Source organism: Podarcis erhardii (assembly GCF_964252035.2).
Source record: "Podarcis erhardii genome assembly, chromosome: 12".
NCBI classification, from domain to species: Eukaryota; Metazoa; Chordata; class Lepidosauria; order Squamata; family Lacertidae; genus Podarcis; species Podarcis erhardii.
In genome coordinates this window covers 27360347-27385043 of record NC_138513.1, presented here as the reverse complement: position 1 = coordinate 27385043, position 24697 = coordinate 27360347, and the positions used below count along the sequence as shown (strand labels likewise).

The window sequence follows — 24697 nt, the reverse complement described above, 5'->3', positions numbered from 1 at the left end:
TAGCCGGCAAGACTTTGAATGAGGCAGTTGCTGCACCATGAATTCTCCATGTCTCTCTGTCACACAGGCACCCTCCACACACATGCAAGGAAAACAGGACTGATTGCCCAAAGGGCCCAAATACCTATGGCATCTCAGGTTTGGTTGTTCACACATGGTGAGGGGACCTGAAGGAGGACTAATGCTCGCTACTCTCTTCCTAATTAGGTGGACACAGTATCTGAGCAGATATTGTGATGACTGGCTTTAACCACAGAGCCTAGGACTTGCCGATCAGAAGGACGGCAGTTCGAATCCCTGTGACGGGGTGAGCTCCCTTTGCTCGGTGCCTGCTCCTGCCAACCTAGCAGTTCAAAAGCACGTCAAAGTGCAAGTAGATAAATAGGTACCACTCTGGCGGGAAGGTAAATGGCATTTCCGTGCGCTGCTTTGGTTCGCCAGAAGCGGCTTAGTCATGCTGGCCACATGACCAGGAAGCTGTACGCCGGCTCCCTCGGCCAGTAAAGCGAGATAAGCGCCGCAACCCCAGAGTCGGTCACGAGTGGACCTAATGGTCAGGGGTCCCTTTACCTTTACCTTAGCAACAGATGAAGAAGAACAATCCAGGATCTGCAGACAGGAAGAGACTTGATATTCAGTGCCTACCATTAAGGTGTTCAAGAGAAAACAGACTACAAATAAGGAAGACTGTTGGAGAACTTGGCTTGCTTTTCCACACTTTAGTCACCAGGATCTGGATATTTTACTAATTAGATTTGAGAAATAATGGCTCAGTGTAGATATGAGTATGCTGAGTTGTTTCCAAAGATGAAATAAGTCATCATGGACTCTTAAGCTATGGACTGGAGTCTTTGCAGAACTTCATATTGGTGACTAAAGGCTTTAATTTCTAGATCTATCCGCTTTGGAAATTCTGTTCTAGAAATGTAACCACACACTAAGTGGTACCATTTCCATACATGCAAGCAGATCAAAGGTTTTAAAATTGCCTTCAGAATCTACCACAAAATTATAACTGTTCAGGAAATGGGCTCTGGCTACTAAAAAATATTCACTATTTAACACCATCTGTAAATGTAAAAAGTTTCACCCACGATTATGTCCAGATCTAAACAGGATCTTCAGAAAAAACATGTTGCATTTCAATGTGTGAAGTTTCCTCTGATGGCAACTTTTGCAGTACTTTAACTCAAACGAAAATTAACCTTTCTCTACAGCATAATTAGAAAAGCATACAAATGGGGGGGGGGATTAACATAGTCTTCACATACATTAGGCAGAAGTCAGCACTGCTTGGCCCTTATCCTTAAGACAGTAAGAAATCAGCAATTATACTTAGATTTATTTGACTTGCATTGCAAATAAAACTCTACCCATCTCGTTAAAAAGCTCAAAAATAAAAACCTTTCCATTCTGTCTTTTTCCTACATATTTTTGGCAAGTCATATAGGAAGCTGTCTCTTTTCTAGTATAACATATGTGCATTTTTGTAATGTACTACCGTCCAAGCGTGCTCAATTTTTGTTGTGCCAAAATGACATTACGAATTTTGAGAATTAGGACAAATTCATACAACATGCTAAAATGAAGAAGAAAAACAGCCGTGAAGTTCAATGCAATAGAGAACATCCATGTGAATTTCTAGCTCAGAAAAAAATAGTTACTTGGCAAAAAGCCTTAGAGCTTTAGGTACTTTAGATAACCAACACTTACCTCATTAGATTACAAAGTATGTATATATTATGAGTCTTTCAGATTGATTAAAATTTTCATCAAAATGCAACATGAGACCTTTTATTAATTTTTGGAAAGGAAATCAATTTGAACCTACAAGTCTGCAGCGTTGCACATCTCACCCCTTTAAGATGAGGTTAAACAAAAGTTGCACACAGTAGGATCCTTACAATTTGCCAGAAGAAATAACATTCACAGTGGCAAAGACTGATCTGTTTCATAATTATGCATTTTATTCATTCCAGATGCTTACAGAACTTGAGATTTGCATAAAAGCGGGAAATATACACCACAGTGCTCTCACTAGAGATGCAAATCTTAAATTAGCATGTAAAATTCAGTAAGTAAGTGTACATCATTATGAATGTTGTTGATTCTCCTATTGTCTCTCTCTGATTTAGAACATAATTGTTTAAGGCATTTCTATCAGACGCTAGAGACTCAGGAAACATTACTGTTCTTTTGTTCAAGAGAATTTCCACCAGCTAGTAGCCTCTAATCCTCAGGCAGCCACAAGGTCATTATGAAATCCTAAGTGATTGATGTCAATGAGTTTTATTCTTCACTAACTGTGGCATAAGATGATCTTGGCTACTACTCTCTTCAGCAAGTGTGCACTGGGTTAGAATAACTTTGGCCCAAACATTCAGGACTTGGTGTGAACCATGGACAAGTCCTGTCACTGGAATTCTTTTTATTTTATGTTATAATTTTTATTAAACATACAGTTTATACAGTACTTTAAAATATAAAAACTGGCAGAAAGTAAAAGATGCTAGGTTCCTTATATTTCAGCAGATTGTAGCACCACTTGCAAAAAATAAATGAATTTGAAACATTTAAACGTAAATTTGTAATTGTCTGAATAACAATACCTTAACATATAATATATCTTGTATAATTTTATGAAAAATCCAGGTTATACACAATACATTCAGGTATTTGTGTCTGGCCATTTGTTTTGAGCTTTCTAGGATTCTCATTTTATATATGAACACATAAAGTTCTGCATACTTAGGGAGTCCAAGCATGAGGAATGCACAGTCTTATTTTTGGGTAACCCTGTTTCATATCCAAACAAATCACCTTTGGTGGCTGAATGACTTATTTGAATGAATGACTGCCAGTATATGCCTACTTTAACATCTAAGATTATTTACCAAGCAACTGTTCTTCAGCTTGTGCTTCATGAGAGAATTCACAAAGCAGTGTTTGTTTTTGCAAAAATGGAGCATTTGTTTATATAGGGGAAACATATTATGTTATAAATGGCTTTAACTGCAAACATCTACAAAGCTCCGTTATGTAAGAAAGCCTTACTTCCTTATCGGAATTTGGATGAAATCAAAACAAGAAAACAGGAATTTCTGTGAGAAACAAAGTGTAGTTGCTGAGTCATGCAGAAGAATCTGATCTTAAAAATATGCTTTGCCTTGAATTCTCACTTAAGCTACATAAAGGGTGTACTAACAGTATCATTAAACTCAAATTCCTTACAAGTCTTTCATATTTATCAAAGAATGTCTACCTGATGGATGTGTGGTGTCTTAAACTAAGGCAGAGTATTTGGAATATCAGTAAAATAATGTTTCTTGCAGCAATTACTAAAACTATGTTTTCATTTGTATTAGAATTTGGCAGAGACATATTGGCTACAGACTAGCCCTTTAAACTCATGTCCCATGTACTTTTGAGCAATACAAACACAGATTAAGCTCATTAAATGTTACAGCAGCCTTGGATTTAAGCACTCATACGGAAGCCATAGGTGACAAAAAATTGCATGCAGGTGAGTGAGCTTGTATAAATGCAAGTTTGGGCCATTCTTGTTAGCATACCACATATCAAGGCTGTGTTAAGTTTGAAAAAAGACATTTTGATGCTGTGTTTTTGCAATTTGAAGCCCAACTATCTCCCTTCCTTAAGCAAGTCTTGATGCGAGGCCAGATGGCATCAAGTCTTGGTTTCAAAATATGGCTTATTCTGAAACTACAGCTGTCTGAATTTGGGCATAACTGGGAACTATGGATAATTTAAAAGGAGCGAATGCCTCCATTCTCCTCCTCCTCACCATAAAAGGGGATGGATGGGAATAAAGTAAGCCCAAGACTCATGCACCAGTGGAAAAGTGTGAACAGATCCCTCAAATATATAAAGGCACTTAGCCACATAACAATAACCACATATGAAGTCTACAGCCACTGACCTGCTATCTTCTTGGAGGGAAGAATTCAACCTGCTAACTACAAAGGAACTGGACAACATGCATTCATTAACTCTTTGCTAGTGAAAATCCCAAGCTTGCAATTATTGTACTGGACACTTGAGTAAACAGGGAACTGAAAAACTGCAGCCTCAGTGAGCACATGACATCCCCTCCCTGTTATTTCTAGGAACTGCTTTCTCAGTGTATTGGAAAGAACACAAAGGTGTCACCTCAGCCCTGTGTTACCAGAAAGTGCGCAAATATATTCTTTCAGTCTTTAGGAGAATTCTTTTCTAGTTGGGAACAGACTGAGAGACTGAATTGCTCAAGGCCATCTAAAAGCACACACTGTTTGAAACCAAGACCCCCTGGAAAGACACTGCAATACTAGAGTTCCATGCTATATAAAAATATAGCACACATTTGAAGCAGTGATCATAAAGGGAAAATACATTGCCCAAAGTATAGGTTGAAAGCACAGTTACCAAACATGTACAGCCCTGAGACATTAAGAAATTATTTCAGTATGGGTAGTCTTGTTACCTCCTGTGTTTGCAGCAAAAACAATCAGAGTGCTGTGACATCTTAAAGATTCGTCACATTTTCAGAATAGCAGCATTTTAGGAAAAGGAAAACTAAAATTTTCTTTATTGGTCTCTAGATTTTAAAATGAAGGCTGCTCAGTCTCTACTTGTATACTTAAGACTACAATCCTATACCAAATCTGAGAGGAAGCACCACTGAACTCAAGGCCACTCACTTCAAAGTACACAAGCATAAGATTACAGAGATAATATTATTCAGATTTTTAGATGGGTTTTTTGTATGAATAGGTACTGTGGCTTTTTGAATTGTCTTACAAGCTATGTTGATGTCATATAGACAAAAAAGCAAATAAACAGTTCTCTCTTGGGAGAACAAGCCATTTGAAGTTTTAAAAGCTTACAATAAATTGTTTTGTAATTTTCAGTTTCAGTTTTGTATTAAAACACAATATGTGATTTCTAGCTCTCATTTAATGGTTTACAAAATCTTTAAACCTAGAATTCAGGCTTTTGGCTGCTCATCATTTTAAGAAGAACTAATTGCTAATAAAAATCTAAAAGCTGACAGAGAAATGCTATTCATTTTGGAGTAGTCAATACAAAGACTACTGAAGAATGATGTTTTTCCCCATCTTTAGCACTGATTTTACATATCAACTGAACTAACACGACAGGACAGGTTTAACATCTATTTTTAACAAGTTTTATGTGCCTAGCCCTAGCTTTAGGAAATCTGAGATAATTAAACATGAAGTTAAAAGCTAAGCACAGGTAAAAAGAACTCCCACAAAATGTCAGCACATACTCACAGAAAGTACATATCCGATTACCTAGTATCCTTAAATACAGCCTATTTTCCAAAAGCGCAGCACAACCCTTTAAAATAAAGCATGATTTAACTCAACAGTTCATTTACTGAAAAGCATGATAATCCCTCCTAAAATTTTGCTTGCATTCATCACATGCCCTGGAGAAAATTTTGAAACATTGACCAGAATGTAGCCTTTGGATCTAACCAAAAGAAATGCAAGACAAATGTCTTATTTTAAATGTCAAATTGAATTGGAATTTTTCAGCATTCTTAACACTTGTAAAGGCAATTGTGTTGAATCCAGAGAATGCTTTTAGCTCCACCCCTGATGATGTATCACCTTCTTCCAACAACTCTGTGTTGTGTTCAGCCAATGCACAAGCAACCAATTGCTCATTGGGGTTCTTTACAATGAAAGGGGCAGAGCTAAAAGCATGCCCCTGCTCCGGATTAAACCCAGCAATGCCCTACATGTGAGAAATGTATAAGTAGGACTTTATTCATAACTAAATGCCATAGTTCAGATAACATATTAAGCTAAGGTAAAGCCACAAGCTCCAGTTTGCAATCACACTCTTGCAACACAAGAATGTTAAATCTTTATACTGTATACTGGAGGTTTAAAAAAACCTAAATTTTAGGAAAAATTAACATGTATATACTAAAAAGAAGTTCTGCCCCACAAAATATAAATAATCTGCAATGTAGACATTTATGCAAATCTGCTTAATTTAACTGTTCCTCAGTGGTGACTCAATGATTGTGAATGTTTCAGTCCTGAAAAACAACTGCTTAAACTGTACATCTTACATGAACAGTAAGTAGGTGACATATTCCAAGCCACATGTGAGCCGAATATAAAATAGATACCTTCAGAGTTTACACATTTTTAATAAGACCATTAGACTAATTCTTTGGTTATGTCTAACTAATCGATTTCCAAAATGGATTATTTAAACACAGAAAAATGCAAGTGTTTCTTTTGGAGAGGGAGACTATTGTTATAGCAAATTCTTGGGTTTCCTTTCAAATGCGATTATATGATTGCACGTTTATATTTTACTTTCCTCAGGAATTCACACACCCCTCATTTGTATCCTGTTATTCATTTAGCATTTCCCTTCACATCAGTTAACTGTTAACATGAGCCTAGGAGATGCAACTCCACATCACAATATGCATTTCTACATTTAGCAGATATGTTAAGAAACAAGTGCTTTTACTTGGTGCTGTATCTAGAAGAACCTGATCCTTTTGACAAACTTCTCTTCCTTTCACTTGTTCTTCTATGTTTACTCTCTTAGGCAACATCATGATTAGCAAGAGCAGGGGAGGAGAACAAACAAAGGAAGCAAGTACATGGCTGCCAGTGCACACTTTCTTAACCTCACGGGTTGCCTCTGAAAAAAGCTGCCACTACACTGTAGTCTAAAGAAGCAGGACATACTGGAAGCAGTTGGCATTACAGCTGCATGGGGTGGGGATGGGCGCAGAAGAAAGACGAGAAGCCAGAAGTGCACAACACAGACATGGCTTTGTTCTGATATCCAAAGTGTGGGAAGTCAAATGATAAGCATTTCTAAAGCAGTTTGCTTGTTTAAGTACAGCAGACTTTATACTGCAGGCATGCAAACAACATGTAGAGACTTCTGCGCATGGTGCGTGAGAAATTAAGGGAAGTAATAATTTAATAGATCAATGTCTCCAGAAATAGAGGATGTCCGCCACCCCAGGGGAAAACAATCAGGTTCTGGTTTACAGTGAAAAGTTTAGGATTTTTCTACTAGTTGCTTAGTGCCTGTTAATAGATTAAAGTCCCCAAAGTGCTATATCCTTTGGGTGCTATGGGTGGATCTGTACATTCCTGGTGTTTTCAAAGCCCAGCCACTGCTTCCTTGTCTGGCAATTTGTAATGCAGGGCACTGGATTTCTGTTCTCTTTCCTCCTGCAACTCTTGCCCACCAATTGTTTTTCTCCCAGCTTAGGTTCCAGACCCTTGCTTGTGATGACAACTGCTGACTGGGGGAGAAGTAACTGATTTAAAAGTTTATCTGTTAAATGACATTTCTAACTTTCTGTAATTTTGCCCTAATATGATTATGGTATACTATCAGCTATTAGTTAATTAACTACCTAAGATTGGAGAACTTGCACAAAGGCAAATATCCACTTGTGTCTGTCAGCTAACAGAACAGGCACCAGGACTTCCCTTCCTCTCCTTTCCCTTATAGCCCCACCCACACTTGGGCAACATCATGATTTGAAAGAGCAGGGAAGGAGATCCTTTAGGGTTGGAGATCCTCTGGAGAAGATTTGTAAGACTGCAGGGGTAATGCTCCAATATCAAAAATCCCTCACCCTATATTTTAAAGCCAAGGCAGCCCAAACACTGTTTCACATATTTCACAAAGTGTTTCACAAAGCAGCAATCCCTAAACTGTTCAATTCTTTAATTACCATGCAATGTGGTGAACACAAGAGCCATTATGCTATCATATGACTAACTTAAGTGTATTTAATGGAGCACTGTAAAGCACAGAGAAATTGTAAGGGAGAAAAATATCCACTTTGGTCCCAGATACCCTTGCATTGGCCCATCAGCATAACTATAACAGAGTTTGGCCGCTGAAACACTTTTACATTCTAGAGGTTAACATGAGTCCTCTAATGGGTACTAATCAGTTTAGGTTTTGAGTGTTATAACTTGCATATTTCCTTGAGTCTAGAAGGAACTAGACAGCCAGTCCGACTCCCTTGGAATTTGATCTCATGGATCCCCATTTGTTAAAATTATAGTGGCTGAATTCTGCATTATATGCAGTTTTCCAGTTCCCTTCAGGGCTAGCCCCAAATGCAACAAGTTACAGCAATCCAATCAAAAAGTGACCAGTCCATGAAGCACATAGCCAGACTATTCCTAACCAGCAATGGTCATAGCTGCTAAACTACACAAAGCTAACAGAAAGCACTACCAACCATATGATGGTTGGATTAATAGCAGCCAGCCCATTTCTTCTTCCTGGGAGTAGAGAGATAGCTCACTTCTTTGTTAATATGAACATGTATAATGAACAGCCAAATATGCAGTATTTGACAATGCTCCACAGGTCACATTCAGTAACAGTGAAATTATGATCAACAGACTTCCATGTTCAAGCAATAGCTCCTTGTAGTCAGATTAGGGCTGGTTTTTTCCACATCATGCTTCAGAAAATATTTGCATGAGGAAAAAATGTGGGGTGAGGAAAATTCTGCAGGCTGATTAAGACTATTTTACATTTTTAGTTAAGAATAGGTCTTTCAAAAGGAGTGCAACTCTTTTTTTATTATTCTTACCAGCATACTTGGTCCTTCAGTACTTTAGTTTAGGTTGGTTTTTTTTTTTAAAAAAAAAAAGCAGCAGCAGCATAAGACTAAAGTTACAGTACACACATTTCATAGTCAGTTGTGAAAATAAACTCAAATTTCTTACCATCAAAGAAACTTTTGGCTCTTAGGTAGCTAACGCTGAGCCTAAGCACAGACAGTTTATCCAGCTTGGCAATAACATCCTGAGGGAATGGCAGGAGACTAGCCAGGCGATCCAACTCTGCATTCAATCGATCTCTATGCCTCTTCGATGGATTAGACTTGGCTCCTTCAGGAGGTGAAGGTTTCACTCTGCCATAGTAACAGAACATAGTATAAAGTCACATTTTAAAATAACTATACATTTAAATACATTCTCATTAATAAAGCTTTTATTGGGGCTCGCACAATATTTTAATTCACACATTTCCTGAATAGTTCTGTCACTTCCATTCAGGTGATGCATCCCCAGCACATTCTTCCTTTTAAAGAAATTCTCTCCATTCAAATGGAAGCTGTGAAAAAGGACTGGGGAGCTAGAAAATGTTATTCTGACCCACTCCCCCAAGGTTTGGGGATTTAACAACTTCCAAGTATTTTATATATACTGCTCTGTGGTCATTTGAAATTGCAAGGTTGAAATCTGCAGAATTACACTGAAAGTCACTTACACAAACAGCTTATGAAATAGGGCAGTCTGTACATAGCTGCATTTTAAAGAGCCGCCCACACAGCAAGGTTCATGTGTGAATTGGGTCACAGGACCAGTAGTCTGAATTGTTCCCAGTTAGTTAAGAACTTGCTTTGTTGAATGTCGAGCACATTATGTAACCATACATAGATTTTATGTATTCAATGCAGAAAGTCCAGTTAACCTACCTAATGAGTTCTAGATCAGACACTATTTTAGGACTGCCCCTGAAGTAAACATGTTTTAACATATCTAACTCAATAAAAGTCTGAGCCAAGCAAACCTCAGTTATCAGGATCTTCTGTCAAGTGGGTAATACCATAGAGAAGGATCAGGTATGTGAGTCCTAGATTATTTAAAGATCAATCCACATCCTGTCTTACAATCTTTCAGGATTTCCTTTTTATTCCAAAAAAGGAACAATACTTTTATGATTTAAATGAATAGAAGGATCACACTGTTTCCTTCTTAGTGACTGTTCCACCCTGCTTGTTCAGCAACCCTTTTTCTTTAAAAATGCTAAAATTTGCTAATTGTAAACATACAATTTTTCACCTTTAAAATTTTATTAGCTTTTTCTTACATGTTAGATCTATTTACTTCACATGCCAGCTCCCTTGCTGCCCAACAGCACCATTCTGTTTCTTATTTGGGTCTCTATGCTATCATCTACGCTCAAAAATCTCCATTTTGTTTGTAAAGGTGAGCTGACAAGGTCAATAAGTAGCACAAAATGAATTTGCTGTTCCTGCTGTCATACATTGCTGAAATGGAAAAGGAAGGAAGCCAACATGTATGCACTCGCCTGGGAACTCTCAGATTTGCTAAAGGCTAATTTTTCTATGCTCCCCTTTTCTGTGTTCCTCCAAGATAACACTGTATCACCATTCAACTGGCTACTGGGAACAGAGCGCTTTGGTTACCTTAGTAAACACTCCTTTTGTAAATGGGGATAGTCATTCATCCTTCTTTTGTTCACCAGAAAATCTTACTTCCAGTAAATGCCTTAACCTTTTGTTTTTCCTAAGCCGATAACTGGTTATAGACTTCTGCACTTAGGGAGACCTGACAAGATCTCAGAAGCAGTATGATTTCAGGAGAGCTGTCTTGTTAAAATAAATTCATCCCAACTGTCTCCTAGAGCTCTTGGTTTTGTGTATCTGTCTCTGCACTCTTCATCCAATGACTATCGACTGTTAAAGCCTTATCACAGCTAAAGAAAGCCTTTTTCTTTTTGGATTTGCCCTGATGCTAAGGACATCTGCTAATGTTGACATGTTTTCTTGCACATCACAAGGAAGGAAAAGCATAACTGTCTCTCCCGCCTCGCCCTGCCCTGCCCCCAGCTTCCCAATCTCCGCTCGCTTCAAGCCTCGCTCCATCCTGCTCCCTCAAGCACTGAAGCAGCACTTAGTCCCACTTGCACCTCAATTTCTCTATGGCAGTCTCCAAAATTATCTTGTCTTACTTTCTCAATAGAAACCCATTTTGGGTTAGGGGGAACCTCTGATCTCATCTCTGTTGCTAAGTATCTTATGAGAGAAATTCTCTACCTTGACTGCTGCAAAACCTCTGTGGTTGAAATGCTAATTCCTGAGTTAGCTTTACTGGACCAACAGAAACCTGTCCTCCAGCAGAAAAGAGCCAGGTCCATAGACAGAAAAGTTTCCAATGGAACTAGAGTTAAATTCCCCCTGATTCAAGTTCCAGAAGGGCTGAATATTAGTAAGTATGTTTCTGATGTGTAGAAAGATGAATGTCCAGAACAAGTGTGGCAACACCTCCTCACAAACAACAAAACAAAATAAAAACAACTGCAGCAAGTTTGAAGATACATACAAGCATCACTATGCAGCAAATGAGTATTTGAAAACAGCCTGCCAAGAAATCCCACAAGTTTAGAAAGCAAATATGCCACCAGAAATGTACCAGGATTAGTTGCAAGACAGGTGACAAAGCTAAAATTAAAGCTTGATAACTATGTCACTCTAGGTACCCTTCCTGAAATAATGGCATAACATAATTTCAGTACTGTCTCTTTTACAAAACATAGCAAAAGGTTCCATCCAGTTGCCATTACCATTAATTCAATTCTACACAACATTTTAGACAAAGAAATTATTATATTTATTTATACTCTCCCATCTTCCTAATGTGACTCTAGGCAGCTTAGACAAGGAAATGCAGCAAAAATGCAAATATAGACCAGATCTTATGTGCAATTGTTTATTATCAAGAAACAATGCAAAAAATAAATCCACAGTTGTTCCCAGACATGGATTAATTATTAACAATATCCAAAAAAGAGTTAGCTATTTTGTATATAGTTTGATACCTGAATCATTAGTTCTCAACTTATCTGCTTTGGGCAGACACATAATGTAACTTAAGTACTCTGATTTAAGGCAGTAGAGTTGCAGCAGTTTCAACCAAGCAGTTTCAGCTTGGTTTAAAAACTGGTTACGACAAATTGTCTACATTATCGAATAATGCATTTGGTTTATTCATTATTACCCTTAAAACCATATTTTGGCCTTGTTCCAGATTGAAAAACACGTGGATTTTCATATAATAGTTGGAGTTGCTTGTGACAAAGAAATGTTACAAGAATAATTATCAATGTGTCTAGTGCTAGTTAAGAAAAACTATTTTTTAAATTAGTCTCTGTGTAAATTTAGCATCTCCTTGCTGTCTTGAAATGCTTTAGATTTACTGAAATGCTTTGGCTTCCACCACACCAATAGCATAGTCCCTTATCCTCCTTGGTTTACTGGTGTGGCTGCCTGCCTTTCCTCTCAGCCCCACCCCCTTTACTTTAAACACAGAGGGCACTAATTTCAATGAAAGTTGACAAAGTTACTCTTTTTCCAGTTTTGGATCAGACCAAATTACATGACTAAAACATTGCGCAACTCAAAACTGTCAGTAGCCTAATACAAAGCAAGCTGCTCAAAGTTGGATTATGAAAACGTAAAACAGGGTCTCTTAGCGTCTACACAATAGGGAGAAGACAAAAACTATAGGGAGAAAACTGATCATCAAGCAGAAATCATAGTAGGAACTGGCCAGAGGAAATTCATCCTAATTTCAGAAGTCTTTTTTTTTTTTAAAAAAAATAATGTTTATTGAAATTTTCCATATAGTAACAAAACAAAAGACAAAAATTAAAAAACACAAAAAATATCCCAAAAAAGAAAAACAATTAAAAAAACACATAATATTTAAAGAACCTTATCTTCTTTCACCTTATTTCTGAGACCTCCTCCCCCCTCCACTTCTTGCATTCCAATTTATGTTATCTGCCCAACAAGTTCTTATCATTTTGCTCTACCTTAACTTAATAATTTCTTTATTCGTGCTATTTATTTTCCTTTTCTTCTTTCTTTCATTTCTCAATTAGTTTTAAAAACCTTATTTCTAATTAAATTAAAAAACCCAAATTTAACTTAATCTTAAACCTTTTTCCTAAAGTCGACCCAAATTTCCCTTCCACAATTTCCCTACATTCCATAAAAATCACAAAAGTTATAAAAAGAAGAAAAAAAGAACTTAACAAACTATATTTAAACACCCTTTGGATTCCCAAATCCCACCCTCCCATTCCTGGTTTGATCCCCAAATCAATGTCCATCAATCCATCAATTCTCAGCCTGGATCCCAAACTTCTGAGGCTCCTAGAACTCTTTCCATTTCACTCTGCCGGATTTTTTGACCATCCTTTGTGTTCAACACCAACTCTCGAGGAAGATCTGTCCCAATGATGACCAATTTTCTTCTAAACCAGTCTCTAGATTTAAAAGTGGAGCTCAAATTTAGTTCTTTAAATTTTTTAAAACTGTATGTCCCAAAAGCTCCAACTTCCATCTTGATCTCACTTATACTAACAGGCCTCTGATCTGCCTTGATCTTCCACAACATTATAGCTTCATCTTCATTTTCCACCAAATTTTCCACCAAATCCTCATATGTCTGCCCAACTGCAGCAATTTCTGTTCCAGCTTCAAGGTCTTTTGGCTCCACAACAAAGACTTGTCCTGTTCCAACAAGTTTGTTTACTGCTTCCTTCAATGTTGTCACTCTTGTAGTCAAAATATTAGCCTGGTCCTTGATCTCTCCCTGTAATTCCTGGAGCTCTCCCTGGAGGTGAAATGTCCTATTCAGCTCAGTCAGTATTTTTCCACTTACAGCCATTTTTTGCAATGTTCCAAGACTCCCCTCTAGGGGGATTTTGTTTACTTAGTATCTTTCCAATTCCAATCCAAAAGTCCAATGTAGCTTATTTTTCTTTTTTCCAGCAAATTTGTATCCAAATTACAGAAAATCTAACCGGCAGAGTCACCAGAAACAACGTTTCCTTTTGTTTCCCAGCTTTGACAGCTAGTTTGACAGCTGTCAAAGTCCGTATCTTTTCAGCAGGCTCTCTCGCGGGTCACTCCCGGGTCCCGGGGGGTTGCACTTTAACTTTCCAAACCAACTCTTATCCTCCAGCAAAATTAATATAGTGTCCAATCATGAAATTAATAGTTTTTCTCCGCAAGGGACAAAGATACTTCCCTCAACTTTAGCTCTCTAGTCCTTGCTTTAGGTTGTCTGCAAGGCGGGGGGGGCGGACTTCCTTTTTACACCTCCCCCGGTCATACCGAATTTAAAGAAAAAAGATCTTTTTAAAGTCCAATTTCCGTATTACGCACGGGTTGTTGCTTTTAATCCGAATGTTCAAGGGAAAAAGTCAGCACTCTCCGTCCATGGCATGCGGCTTCGCTCAGCAGGGGAAGCAGAGGACTCTCAGCACCGCGCCGCTCCCCAGCCCCCGTTCCGTAGCCTTTAAAAAGGCTCCTTCGTGGGTCGGGAAGGCGCTAATGGTGCCCACCGAGTCACCACGTCCACAGGCATCCGCGCCTGTGGTTTTTAAGGGTCCCCGCGTCGCCGGCGCGGTAGAACCCGATCCCTACTGAGCCGATTCCCTCCGGAGCTCGGAGGGAATCCGCTATTAGACGATGGCGCTAACCCGGAAGTCTCAGAAGTCTTATCCTTAACAATGAATGGAAATAATTTGCTTCTTGTTCAATTCAATAGGTTTGTCACTCTGGTTAAGTGCTTGAATTTTAAATTTACACATCCCTTGTTAATGAATTAAAATAGGTTCTTTTCACTCTCTTTGCTAACAAATAGAAGGATACTCTACTGCAAAGATTATGCAAACACTGTTATTTCCCCTCTCCTTTCAAGATCCAGAATTTGCATTCCAACAGAATACCATGGTACAAAGTGTAGAGTAAGGAGTGTCACCTTTATATTTTTGGGGGGCTTTCAAGATTTAAAACCAGCTTTCCTCAACAGGAAAATAAAGGTTCACGAGTTGGCCAATGATGGTGACTGGCTGTTAATGGTCAGAAGGTTTACAGTTGGCTTATCAGTCATTTGAGGTTGACCGCAATACCTCAAGGGACGCCCCTCTCCATATACACCTACCTAGACCCTGAGATCATCCTCTGAGTCCCCATGAGAGGTCCGGAAGGTGGCAACACAAGAATGGGCCTATTCTGCAGTGGCTCCCCATTTGGGGAATGCTCTCCTCAGGGACGTTTGGTAGACACCTTCACTATACACTTTTAGATGTCAGGTGAAAACATTCCTCTTTAACCAAGCCTTTGGCTGATTGACATCCAATGTCCTATTAAAATGTGTTGTAGAAGGGGGGATTATTGGGTTGTCATTGTTTATATTTTCATTATGTATTTTATATTCTAATTTTATGATGTGAACCACCCTGAGATCTACAGATATAGGGGGGGTATACAAATTTAATAAATAAAAATTTTTTAAATATCTAAGTATAAAATGAACCAAGGCCATGTTTCCCACAGGACTAATCACTGGAATACATCTCTTCTCTGGAGTAAGCAATTATGTTAAACCTATTTCACTATAACACAATATTAAAATAAATGTTTTAAGAATATATACTCTCTTTTTTAGCCAAAACAATACTTAAAATTTATCATTCCACTGTGACATTTAACAGAAGAACACTTCTCAGATTACACAGAGTTCCAGGAATATTCCCAGTTGCACACTGTTTAAAGCTCCCCAAATCTGAACTGTTTTAAGTTCTATAGGCAGTTTATAATAGAAGTGTTTTGCTTAAGTAAATCACTCTTAGATAGGTACTAGACAATTTTCAGAAGAGCAGAAAAAAATAAGCCTATTAAATATATTTCTCAGTTGTAAAAGGTTTACAGCTTTCCTTTAGCTAGTAGACAGGTAGTCCAATGCTATGTAGAAGTTAACCCTACTGAATGTAGTGAGACTTACTCTAAGGCAAGTGCATATAATTCTCACAGCTTAAACAAGTATTGTTATAGACTTTCTGGTATTTATGTAATATTTTATTCCACTCTGTAATATTGTATTTCAACACTTGAGGGGGTGGAAGAGGTTATACATATTCAGTTCAGATATGCAGAAGATGCTGTGCACATGTAAAACACAGCAGTTATATTAAAGGAACCTGCATTTTAAAGTATGCATGGACAGAATCCTATTCTATTCTTACTGACTCAAGTGATTTCCAAAAATGTTAAGAAAATTATCCTTAAACATTCTATCACTATTGTTTGAGGCCTCAATCACCTGCTTTCAAATACTCCAACAGATGAAAGGCAAAAAGAAAATGGCTTAATAATTTTAATGTTATGTGCCTATAAAAGTAAGGCCAGAAGGAGCCTGGGTTTCACCTTCTCTTTCTCTATTACTGGAGATCTGCTTTGGTCAATACAGTACTGACTAGAATTGCACATCAGGTCATGCGCCCAGAATAATTAGGAGGTTCTTCATACCTTTTAATTTGTGTTAAGGTTTTAGACTTCTTAGAAGTTCTTGTAAGTTTATGTTAAATCTGCTGCAACTCGATTTCTTATGTACAGTGCCAATCCTGAATGTATTGGATTTGTGACCATTATGCTCATTTGCCTTCCATAGCAGTAACGTTCTGCTGGATGAAATATTAATTGCCTCTAGTCTATTTTTTGGGAATCCTGCAATGAGTTTTTACTCTGCTAACTATACATTGGAGTTCTGCTCTGGCTCAGTATTGAGTAGAATTCCATCACAGTGTTATGGTGATCAGCAAGTGAAAGGTGTCCACTTATTTACTCTATGTTGAGAATCTCTTAAGTAGTTCACAATAAAGCAGGGGTTGGCAAGGGTTACCCGCCATGGGCTGGATCACTCCCTCAGAGACTGTCTGTGGGCCAGACTGGCGCAGCATGACGCCAGAAATTGCATCTGTGCATGTCTGTGGCACCAGAAATTGCATCTGCACATGCCCAGATGCCAAAAATCATACCTGCACAGAAGCACAAACTCTGACGCTGTTCAGCGAGTCCCCCATGCACTAAACCGGCGCAGCATGGCGCGGGGACTCGCCGAGTGGGTGGCTCAGTTCAGAGGCAGCTTGTGGGCTGGTAAAATGGTCTTCATGGGTCGCATCCAGCCCACGGGCCGCACGTTGCTGACCCCTGCAGTAAAGCAATACAATTAAAAGCAATCCTAAAGGCTAGATTAAAAATAACACAAATAAAGTTGAGCAAAGGACAAAGCAGCAAATAAAGTTGTCTGTATATGTATACATGTTTTTAGGTAGAGGAATAATATTTTATGTGCATTTGACAGTGTTGGTGGATATGTTTCACAATTTTATACTTTCCCCTGTGCACCTCTGGATGAATATAGGCAGCATATGATGATGAAACTATTCCACTATTTCCCACATCAACATATGACATGGTTCTTAAACAAAAACAACTTACCACTGAAAAGTCAAATTCAATGCAAATCTTTTGAAACATTTTAGTCCAAGTTCATAAAAGTAACAATGGTTGAATCTGTCTCTTTAATTAATGTTTCATTAAAAAAAACCTTTAAGTATATATGACATCTAAAATTAATTCTGATCCTAAATACATTCAGCCCACTAAACACTAGTCATAAACATCATAAACACTAGTACTGAAATGAAAAGGAGCCACATAACACTTTCAGTTCTTAGCCAAGGAAAGGTGCCAAGAACGACAGCCTGGGAAAAAACAAAAACATGTTAGGACAGGAATTCCCAGAACCATGCTGCAGGGAGGTTCATCAAGCCACAGAAGGGAAGGCGAAACAACAGGGGGGAATTATCTGACTGCCCCCTGGCAGATTCCAATAAATAACCCAATCGTATGACCCACTGAATCTACACACAATAACTTGTCAGCTTTTATGCCAGAATCTTGTAACCAGCAAGTCTACAAATGGCAGTTTCAAGCGAGCTATAGCCCCACTGTCCCAGTATGAGAGCAAGACTTGGAGTGTGGGTGTGGGTGGGCTGCCAATTCATTTTGTCCCCTGAATGATATCAGCTCCATCAGAATGTGAGGACATTCTTCATTGTATGCTAGGCCTAGGAGGCTGGGAAGTCTATTTGCCCTTTTTAGATACAGAATGTTGTAACAGTTGCAGGGTTAAAAGCCAGCACTTATATCCTGAACGTTCTGCTCTTCCAATACAAAGTTGCACCCAGTATCATAATGGGCTTCTAAAGGCCCAAAGAAAATATACAGAAAGAAAGCCATATGTGAACCTATATTCCTTCTTTTTCATATTCCTAATGGGAAAACAACAACAAAAAGGCGGGGGGGGGGGGGAGGCATGAACCACATCAAACCAGGGCTTTCTTCAATTGGCTCCTTGTATAATGAATCAGTATTCATGAAGGAGCAAAGCACCACATACATGTCATGTTATACTACAGTGGGGGGTAGGCCACACATCAATAGAGCACTTAAATATACTGATAAAGCCTGCCATTAAGCAAGCTCAAAGAAAGCCAGAATATAAATGCAATAAAATAAATAAATATTAAGAGCTCCACATACCTCTGAAAGGGGAGCAGTGAAATCTTAAGCACAGAAACAAGTTCCTCTGAATTCAGTGAGATTTATTCACAGGTGTAAGAATTTTTAAAATGTTTTTCTAAGGAAGTGTTTTGTCTACTCTTCAACAACATTGGTTTGGAATGTTTTTACTTCCACAAAGTAGCCCTGAAGAATATTTCTACGTTGCAACCGACTACAGCACTTTTCCTTTGGAGTATGTATCTTTTGTATATACAGTATTAGTGTATGTGTACCATAATGTAGACACAGGAAGGAAGGAATTCTCTTAACTTTAATCCTATACAAAGATTAAGTGTAAGTGTTGCCCTCCTACATGAATTGGCTTCGTAAATCAAGAGGAGTGCTCTATTAAGTAGAATGCCTGCTAAATTAACTTTGTCGTGAGCCTGATTTGTTTCATAAGTCAACAATCACATAGCTAACAAACCCTGTTTGACATGAAACTGTGGAGAACAAGGAAGCTCAAATACAAGCTTCCAAAGATTTCACATTCCTCACATGATATGCTGGTAGTTGTATCTCACAATAGTACATGAGTGAGTCTGAGTGTTTTTCCTAGAAGCAAGGGGATCTCTTCAGCAACAACCAGCTTAAGACTATTCCATACATGCTAAAAAAATTTCTATAGGATACAGTGTTAAAAACTTACTGTATTTGCACATCAGAAGCCTGCTTCTGTTTACAAGACAAACTACAATGTTACTTAACAGTAAGTGTTGCATAACCGTCACCTCTAAAGTAAACTTTGGAGACATAATGGCTATCCTTTTTATGAGAGTGCTGCTTTTCTAGAATCCAGAAACTACTACATAATGTACCTAAGGCTGCTTAATAAGCACAGATAACTTTCAAGTACTGTAATGTGAAGTCAGATACATAAAGTACACTGGCAAACCCCCCCCCTCCCCATTATTTATACTGCATGGCAGTAACACCTGCCAACCCCCTGCCCCAGCATTTTCATGCTGGATTAGAAAAATAAACTAGGATTATTTTATTTTTTAAAAAATCCTGCATCTCAAGGTTAACACTAGAACCTTGAGGACAATACTAGCTTTGCCAAAGTTATAGAATTCAATTTGTATACATTATTCCAAAGGATTTCCTCCTGCATTTGTTCCTATTAACAATTTTAAAAGGCTAACCAGTTAGACTCCACAATCTACATTAAACATTGGTATGCACTTTAGTAAACTTTAAAATTGCTAACACAGCACAGACTACTCCCATACCATTCCATTTAATCTTTCTTGAAGTCCTTTGGGAAATCCCACCAAGCTCAGTACAGTTACTTTGTGTTGGGGAATAAATATTTCATCAGCAGTGCTACTTAACCAGTAAACACAGATTAGTGAAAAGTGGTACTCATAAACACTACAGAAAAAAGATTTTTTAAAACTAAATATTAATTTTAAATCAAACACCTAAGGGTAAACCTTCATACCTATGATTAACTTTTTTTAATTAACTATTGATTTCATATATTCCTAGGATAAGAATTTACACACCCATTAAAAATATAAATCCATATTTTTCTACAATTGCTTATCATTCTCTTAAAGATGAAACCAATCTATCTGAAAGTACATAGCTTTGACAGCTTGGTAAACATGTACACTGTACAGTTTTATATTTGTAAAGCCTCGTTTGAAGAATTACAACCATTACAATAAATACGAAAAAGTGCACAGATTACTGACACACTTAAATTATTCCATCTGTATCACAATACTCCTGGCCTCCACAACAACAAGATGCCGCTCCGGAGACTGACACTGCACAACATTGTGGCCTACGGTGGTGAGATAGAGAGCGGCAAATCACAATACTGTACAATATAATCATCATAAAACCAAGCTGAGCAAATGAGTAAATGATCGTCTTCAAATCACAGACGAGCCCACTGCAGTGGCAGAAGCACAGTCAGCACAACGTGGCTTTCTGCACACACACCATACATTAACCAGCAATCCCTGTTAAGACAGCACAAGTCACAGCCCACAGCCAAAATAAGCCAAAAGCTACATCCATTGCCGCAAGCTTTCGATAATTATCTTAAACTTACATTGAACAGACTGCCAGACCATCACCTTAAATGCCTGCTGACATCCTTGGTCAGGGAGCCCAGCCACACTGGCCGACAACGCAACCCAATGCAGGTTTACCCAGAACCAAGTCTCATTATGTTCAGTGGGGCTTACTCACAGGTAAATGTGCACAGGGATGCAGCCTTACACTCAAATCATTCCTTCATCCCCTCCCACCTCCCAGTCCTTGTTCTGATTTTAATCAGCTGTTTGAATTTAACTGGGTCATCAGAGCCTGACAAAAATAGGGCCCCAAATCAAGGCTTAATTTTACTGCAACTCAGTCCAGGAATCCATTTCCAATAGCACAACTAACTGCTGAAATATATGTAGCTCCTAAGCTGCCCCTGTGCATGTGCAGAGTGCCTTTTCCTCCCTAAATCACAACCTGTCACCACAAATTTAGAACAAGGTTCAGAACGGTCCCCATGGCAGGCCATTCCGAATCCCAGCCCAGTTTTTCCCAAGATGAACAAAATAAAACAGTGAGCACTGCCTTAAACTTAAGACTTAAACCTTTCAAGCGGAGAACAAGAGGCTCCTTTAGACCTTTACAAATTATTTACAAACATCCAGGGGAGTCACCAAATGCGTTTCTACCAGAGCAGCGTAAGGAGGGATGACACAGATTGCGCAAACGGTTAACTCGGGCCACCAAATCCCTTTGCACATGTTTAAGAGTTATCCCAGGGTACCTTGTTTAGAACGAATAATAATAATAATAGGATAGATAGATACAATTGGGGGGGGGGGGCGTGATCCACAACTGAAGGCTAATCGACAAGCTGAAGAAACTGCCGGAACACAATAGCAAAGCATAACCTTAACAAGGGGGAGGGAGAGAGAAACAAAAATACAAAAAGTTGCAGGGCGGGCACTACGAGGGTTTGGAGGCGATGCGCTCGCAGCAAAGCAACGCACAAGGTTACAGGGAAAAGGGCACCAGGGTTAATTGGAGGAGGAGGAGGAGAGCCGTGCAGAGTGTGTGTGTGTAGAAAAGAGGCGACAGCTTTGCAAAGGGGAGCGGGGAGGGGAAATCCAGACCTCGGCATGGAGGAAAAAAGGCACCCGTTTTTGCTCTCCAGGAACATCCACCCCACCCGACCCCACCCCAGCCACCCGACCCACTTACATTTTCTGCACGGGTTTCCGCCGCTTGCGGCTGGCGTAGGTGACACTGGGGTTCATCCTGCCCCCGCTGGCCGAGGCTCCAGCTCCTCTCCTCTCCTCTGGCTCCTGCGGCAGAGAGCGCTCGGCAGCCCCTCGTTACTTCTGCCCCGCCGCCCGAAACAACCACCGCCACCCCCCGGCTTGAGAAGCAGAAACCTCTCCGCAACTATGTCAGCGGCGGCTTAAGAAGGGACCTTGTGCGTGTGTGTGTGTCTGTGTGTGTGTGTGCGAGAGAGAATATTCCTCTCGGGGCGAAAGGGCTCCGCCCGCAGCTTCCCGGCCTGCCTTGACACCGTTGTGGTTCGTCGTGCTGCTGCTGCTGCTGCTGCTCGCCCTGGTGCCACTCCTGCCGCCGCGGCGCGGACTCCCCTGAGAGGCGGCCGACGGAGGGAGAGAGGAAGGCGGGCGGGCGGGCGGGCGAGGGAGGGAGAGAGAGAGGAGGCGGCGGCGGCAGGAGGAGGAGGAGCGGCGGCGGGGGACGGGGCCAGGTGCTCGGCGCCGGCTACACCCACTACGGCCGCCCTCCTCCTCCTCCTCCTCCTTCCCTCCCTCTTTCTCTCTCCGTCTGGCCGGCGAGAGTGCGAGACAGGTGCGGAGGCGGCGGCTTCCCGGGCAGCTGCCCTCAGTCGCCGTCTCTCCTCCTCCTTCTCCTCAGGAGCGAGGCGGGAAGCGAAGCCTCGCTTCACCTCAGCGAACGCCGCTGTCGTCGTTGTCCCTCAGTGTCGGCCAGAAGGCCTCGCTACTGTTTTCCCCTCCCTCCACGCGCGCGCTCTCTCTCTCTCTCTCGGCTATAGCAATGGCTCTTTCCGTCTCAAAAGCCACCCAGCCAGCCAAGCCTGCGCTCTCTCCCCCGGGGCCCGCCCCGCCGCCGCCGCCGCCGCCCACAGAGGAGGCCCTTGTGGGCGTCGTCGGCGTCAAGGGGGCGGCGCGGCGCCATGTTGGGAAGGTCGAGCGAGGGAAGCGAGCAGGCACGGCGGGTGGATGGGGGAGAAGCAGAAGCAGGCGGCAGGGCCTCCTCCTCCTCCGGTGGTTTTCCCGTGGCGGGGTTCTGTGACCCAGGAGGAAAGGGTGACCACACATCAGGACAACTGTGCCGCGCTTGCGGGGAGGACAATAGACCCCACCATGACAAACAAGCGACGCGATCAGATTGAGGGTGGAGAGAAAGAGAGAGATTCTTCATTTTTTCTCTTCACGCAGTTTGCCGAACGCGCACGTGCGAATCAGACTGGGAAATGGTTGGCCTGAAGTGCTGTGTGAGCACTGGAAAGAAGTTGCTGCAGGAAAGTGGCTCCCCGCCCACATGGCTCACCTGCACTGGCAGGCAGTATTAGAAATGGATTTGCTCAGCGCTCTCTCTGTCACACTCCCAGCCTTTTAAAAAGAGAAATTCCCCAGAGCTGCTTAGACCACAATCCAAAGAAAACACAACATTAAATCTAGGCAGTAAGTAAAAAACTCAAAATAGGGATGAAGCAGTAGTACTTCGGTGCAATATTAGAAATTGCAGTCTCTCTCATAGATAGAACATTTTGATATATTTTTTTCAGTTGGAAGGGACCCTCAGGGTCATCTAGTCCAAATCTGCAATTTGGGGGTCCTGCCATAGACATCCCTAGGTGGGCTCGAACCACCAACCTTCTGGTTTAACAGCCAGACAAGTAGATAGATATGGGGTGCAGTGTGCAGTTGTCAACACAAGAAGCATCCCAATCCTGCACAGTTGTTTGTGACCATCTAAAAAGAACATCCATAGAGATTATTTGCTGAGTGAATGCTATTTGGAGGAACTCCATTAATTTTAAAAGATTGCTTTTTCCCATAGTTTCACACCCCCTCAAACATAGCATATATCCTTTATTTTATGTGATTTTAGGGAAGCGCAGCTCTAATAAATCAAGAAAGATTATTGTAGTACCTTAAAGAACCCCCCACACAGGGTGATGTTTCCATCAGACACTTGTAGTCTACAATTCTGATGATATATTCTGCAGAGTAAAGATGGATAGGACTGAACCGGAACTAACTGAATAAACAGAAAAATAATTGTTTCCTGGGACAGATCCTACTGTCACTGTTTTAAATGAATGCTATACAGGGTAATGAGATATGTGTCTTGTGCTGACAGCATGTTATAGATCAAATAATAGCAATGTAAACTTGAAGGAGAGGAAATGAAACAAAGGACTCTACAACACTCTTTGGCACTTGAGAAATCAGTTATCTGCCTTCGTCCTTTTAAGGTGCATTGATGTTTTTGATGTCTTTGTTACAAGGAGAGAAAAGCTGAGATAATGAACTACATTTGATGGACGTATGGATTAAATCCAGCCGCAGATCAAGGAACTGAAAAACAGTTTGTGACCTATAGGGTTATATAACCTCTGTGGTTACAACACTCCATAATATAGTAGCTAAGTGGATTCTTTCATTATAATAATTGTTACAAATAAATTTATTAATTTATTTCATAGAATCAGAGAGTTGGAGGGGACCCAAGGGTCATCTGGTCCAACCCCATGAAATGCAGCAATCTCAACTAAATCATCCATGACAAATGGCTATCCAACCTCTGTTTAAAAACCTCCAAGGAAGGAGAGTCCACCACCTCTCATGGGAGTCTGTTCCACTGCCAAACAGCTTTTACTGTCAGAAAGGTTTTCCAAATGTTTAGTTGAAATCTCTTTTCTTGCAACTTGAAGCCATTGGTTTGAATCCTACCCTCCAGAGCAGAAGAAAAGCATTTTAAAAAAAAGATTTCTAAACTGCTTAATATTTTAAAATCTCCAAGTGGTACACAATATAAAATACAATATAAAAACAATAGTATGGTATCATAAAAACATAGCTAGTCACATACTTCAGAGTTCCTGACAAATAACAGAAGATTATCCAAGACACACCGTTGTGAAAGGAAACAAAATCAGAAGGGTTTAGGTTTGTAAGAGTCCATATAGAGAAGTGCATTGGAGTCTGCATGTGCCTTATAAACTACCTGTTAAAAATCAGGACCAAGATGTAGGTAATCCTACATTGTAGGTAATACAAGATAAGGGCTGCGGACTGGTAGTATGCGAAACCAGGATAGGGTTAGAAAACCAGACCACCTTACAAATACATGAAGGCTGGAGGATTCCAGGCAGGAAGTGGAAACAGGGCAGAGAGC

General features: G+C 40.2%; 1 protein-coding gene across 1 annotated transcript in view; it reads right to left on the bottom strand.

The window, feature by feature from the left end:
* Positions 1-21944, bottom strand: part of AHR (aryl hydrocarbon receptor) — a 48119-nt gene extending 26175 nt beyond the window's left edge. The window contains exons 1-2 of the mRNA XM_081834695.1: positions 21494-21944; positions 8769-8956 (exon numbers count right to left, since the gene is read on the bottom strand). Of these exons, the coding sequence (XP_081690821.1) occupies positions 8769-8956; positions 21494-21549 (244 nt within the window). The 5' untranslated portion in view covers positions 21550-21944. The remainder of the gene's footprint in view (positions 1-8768; positions 8957-21493) is intronic.
* Positions 21945-24697: the final 2753 nt, after the last annotated feature.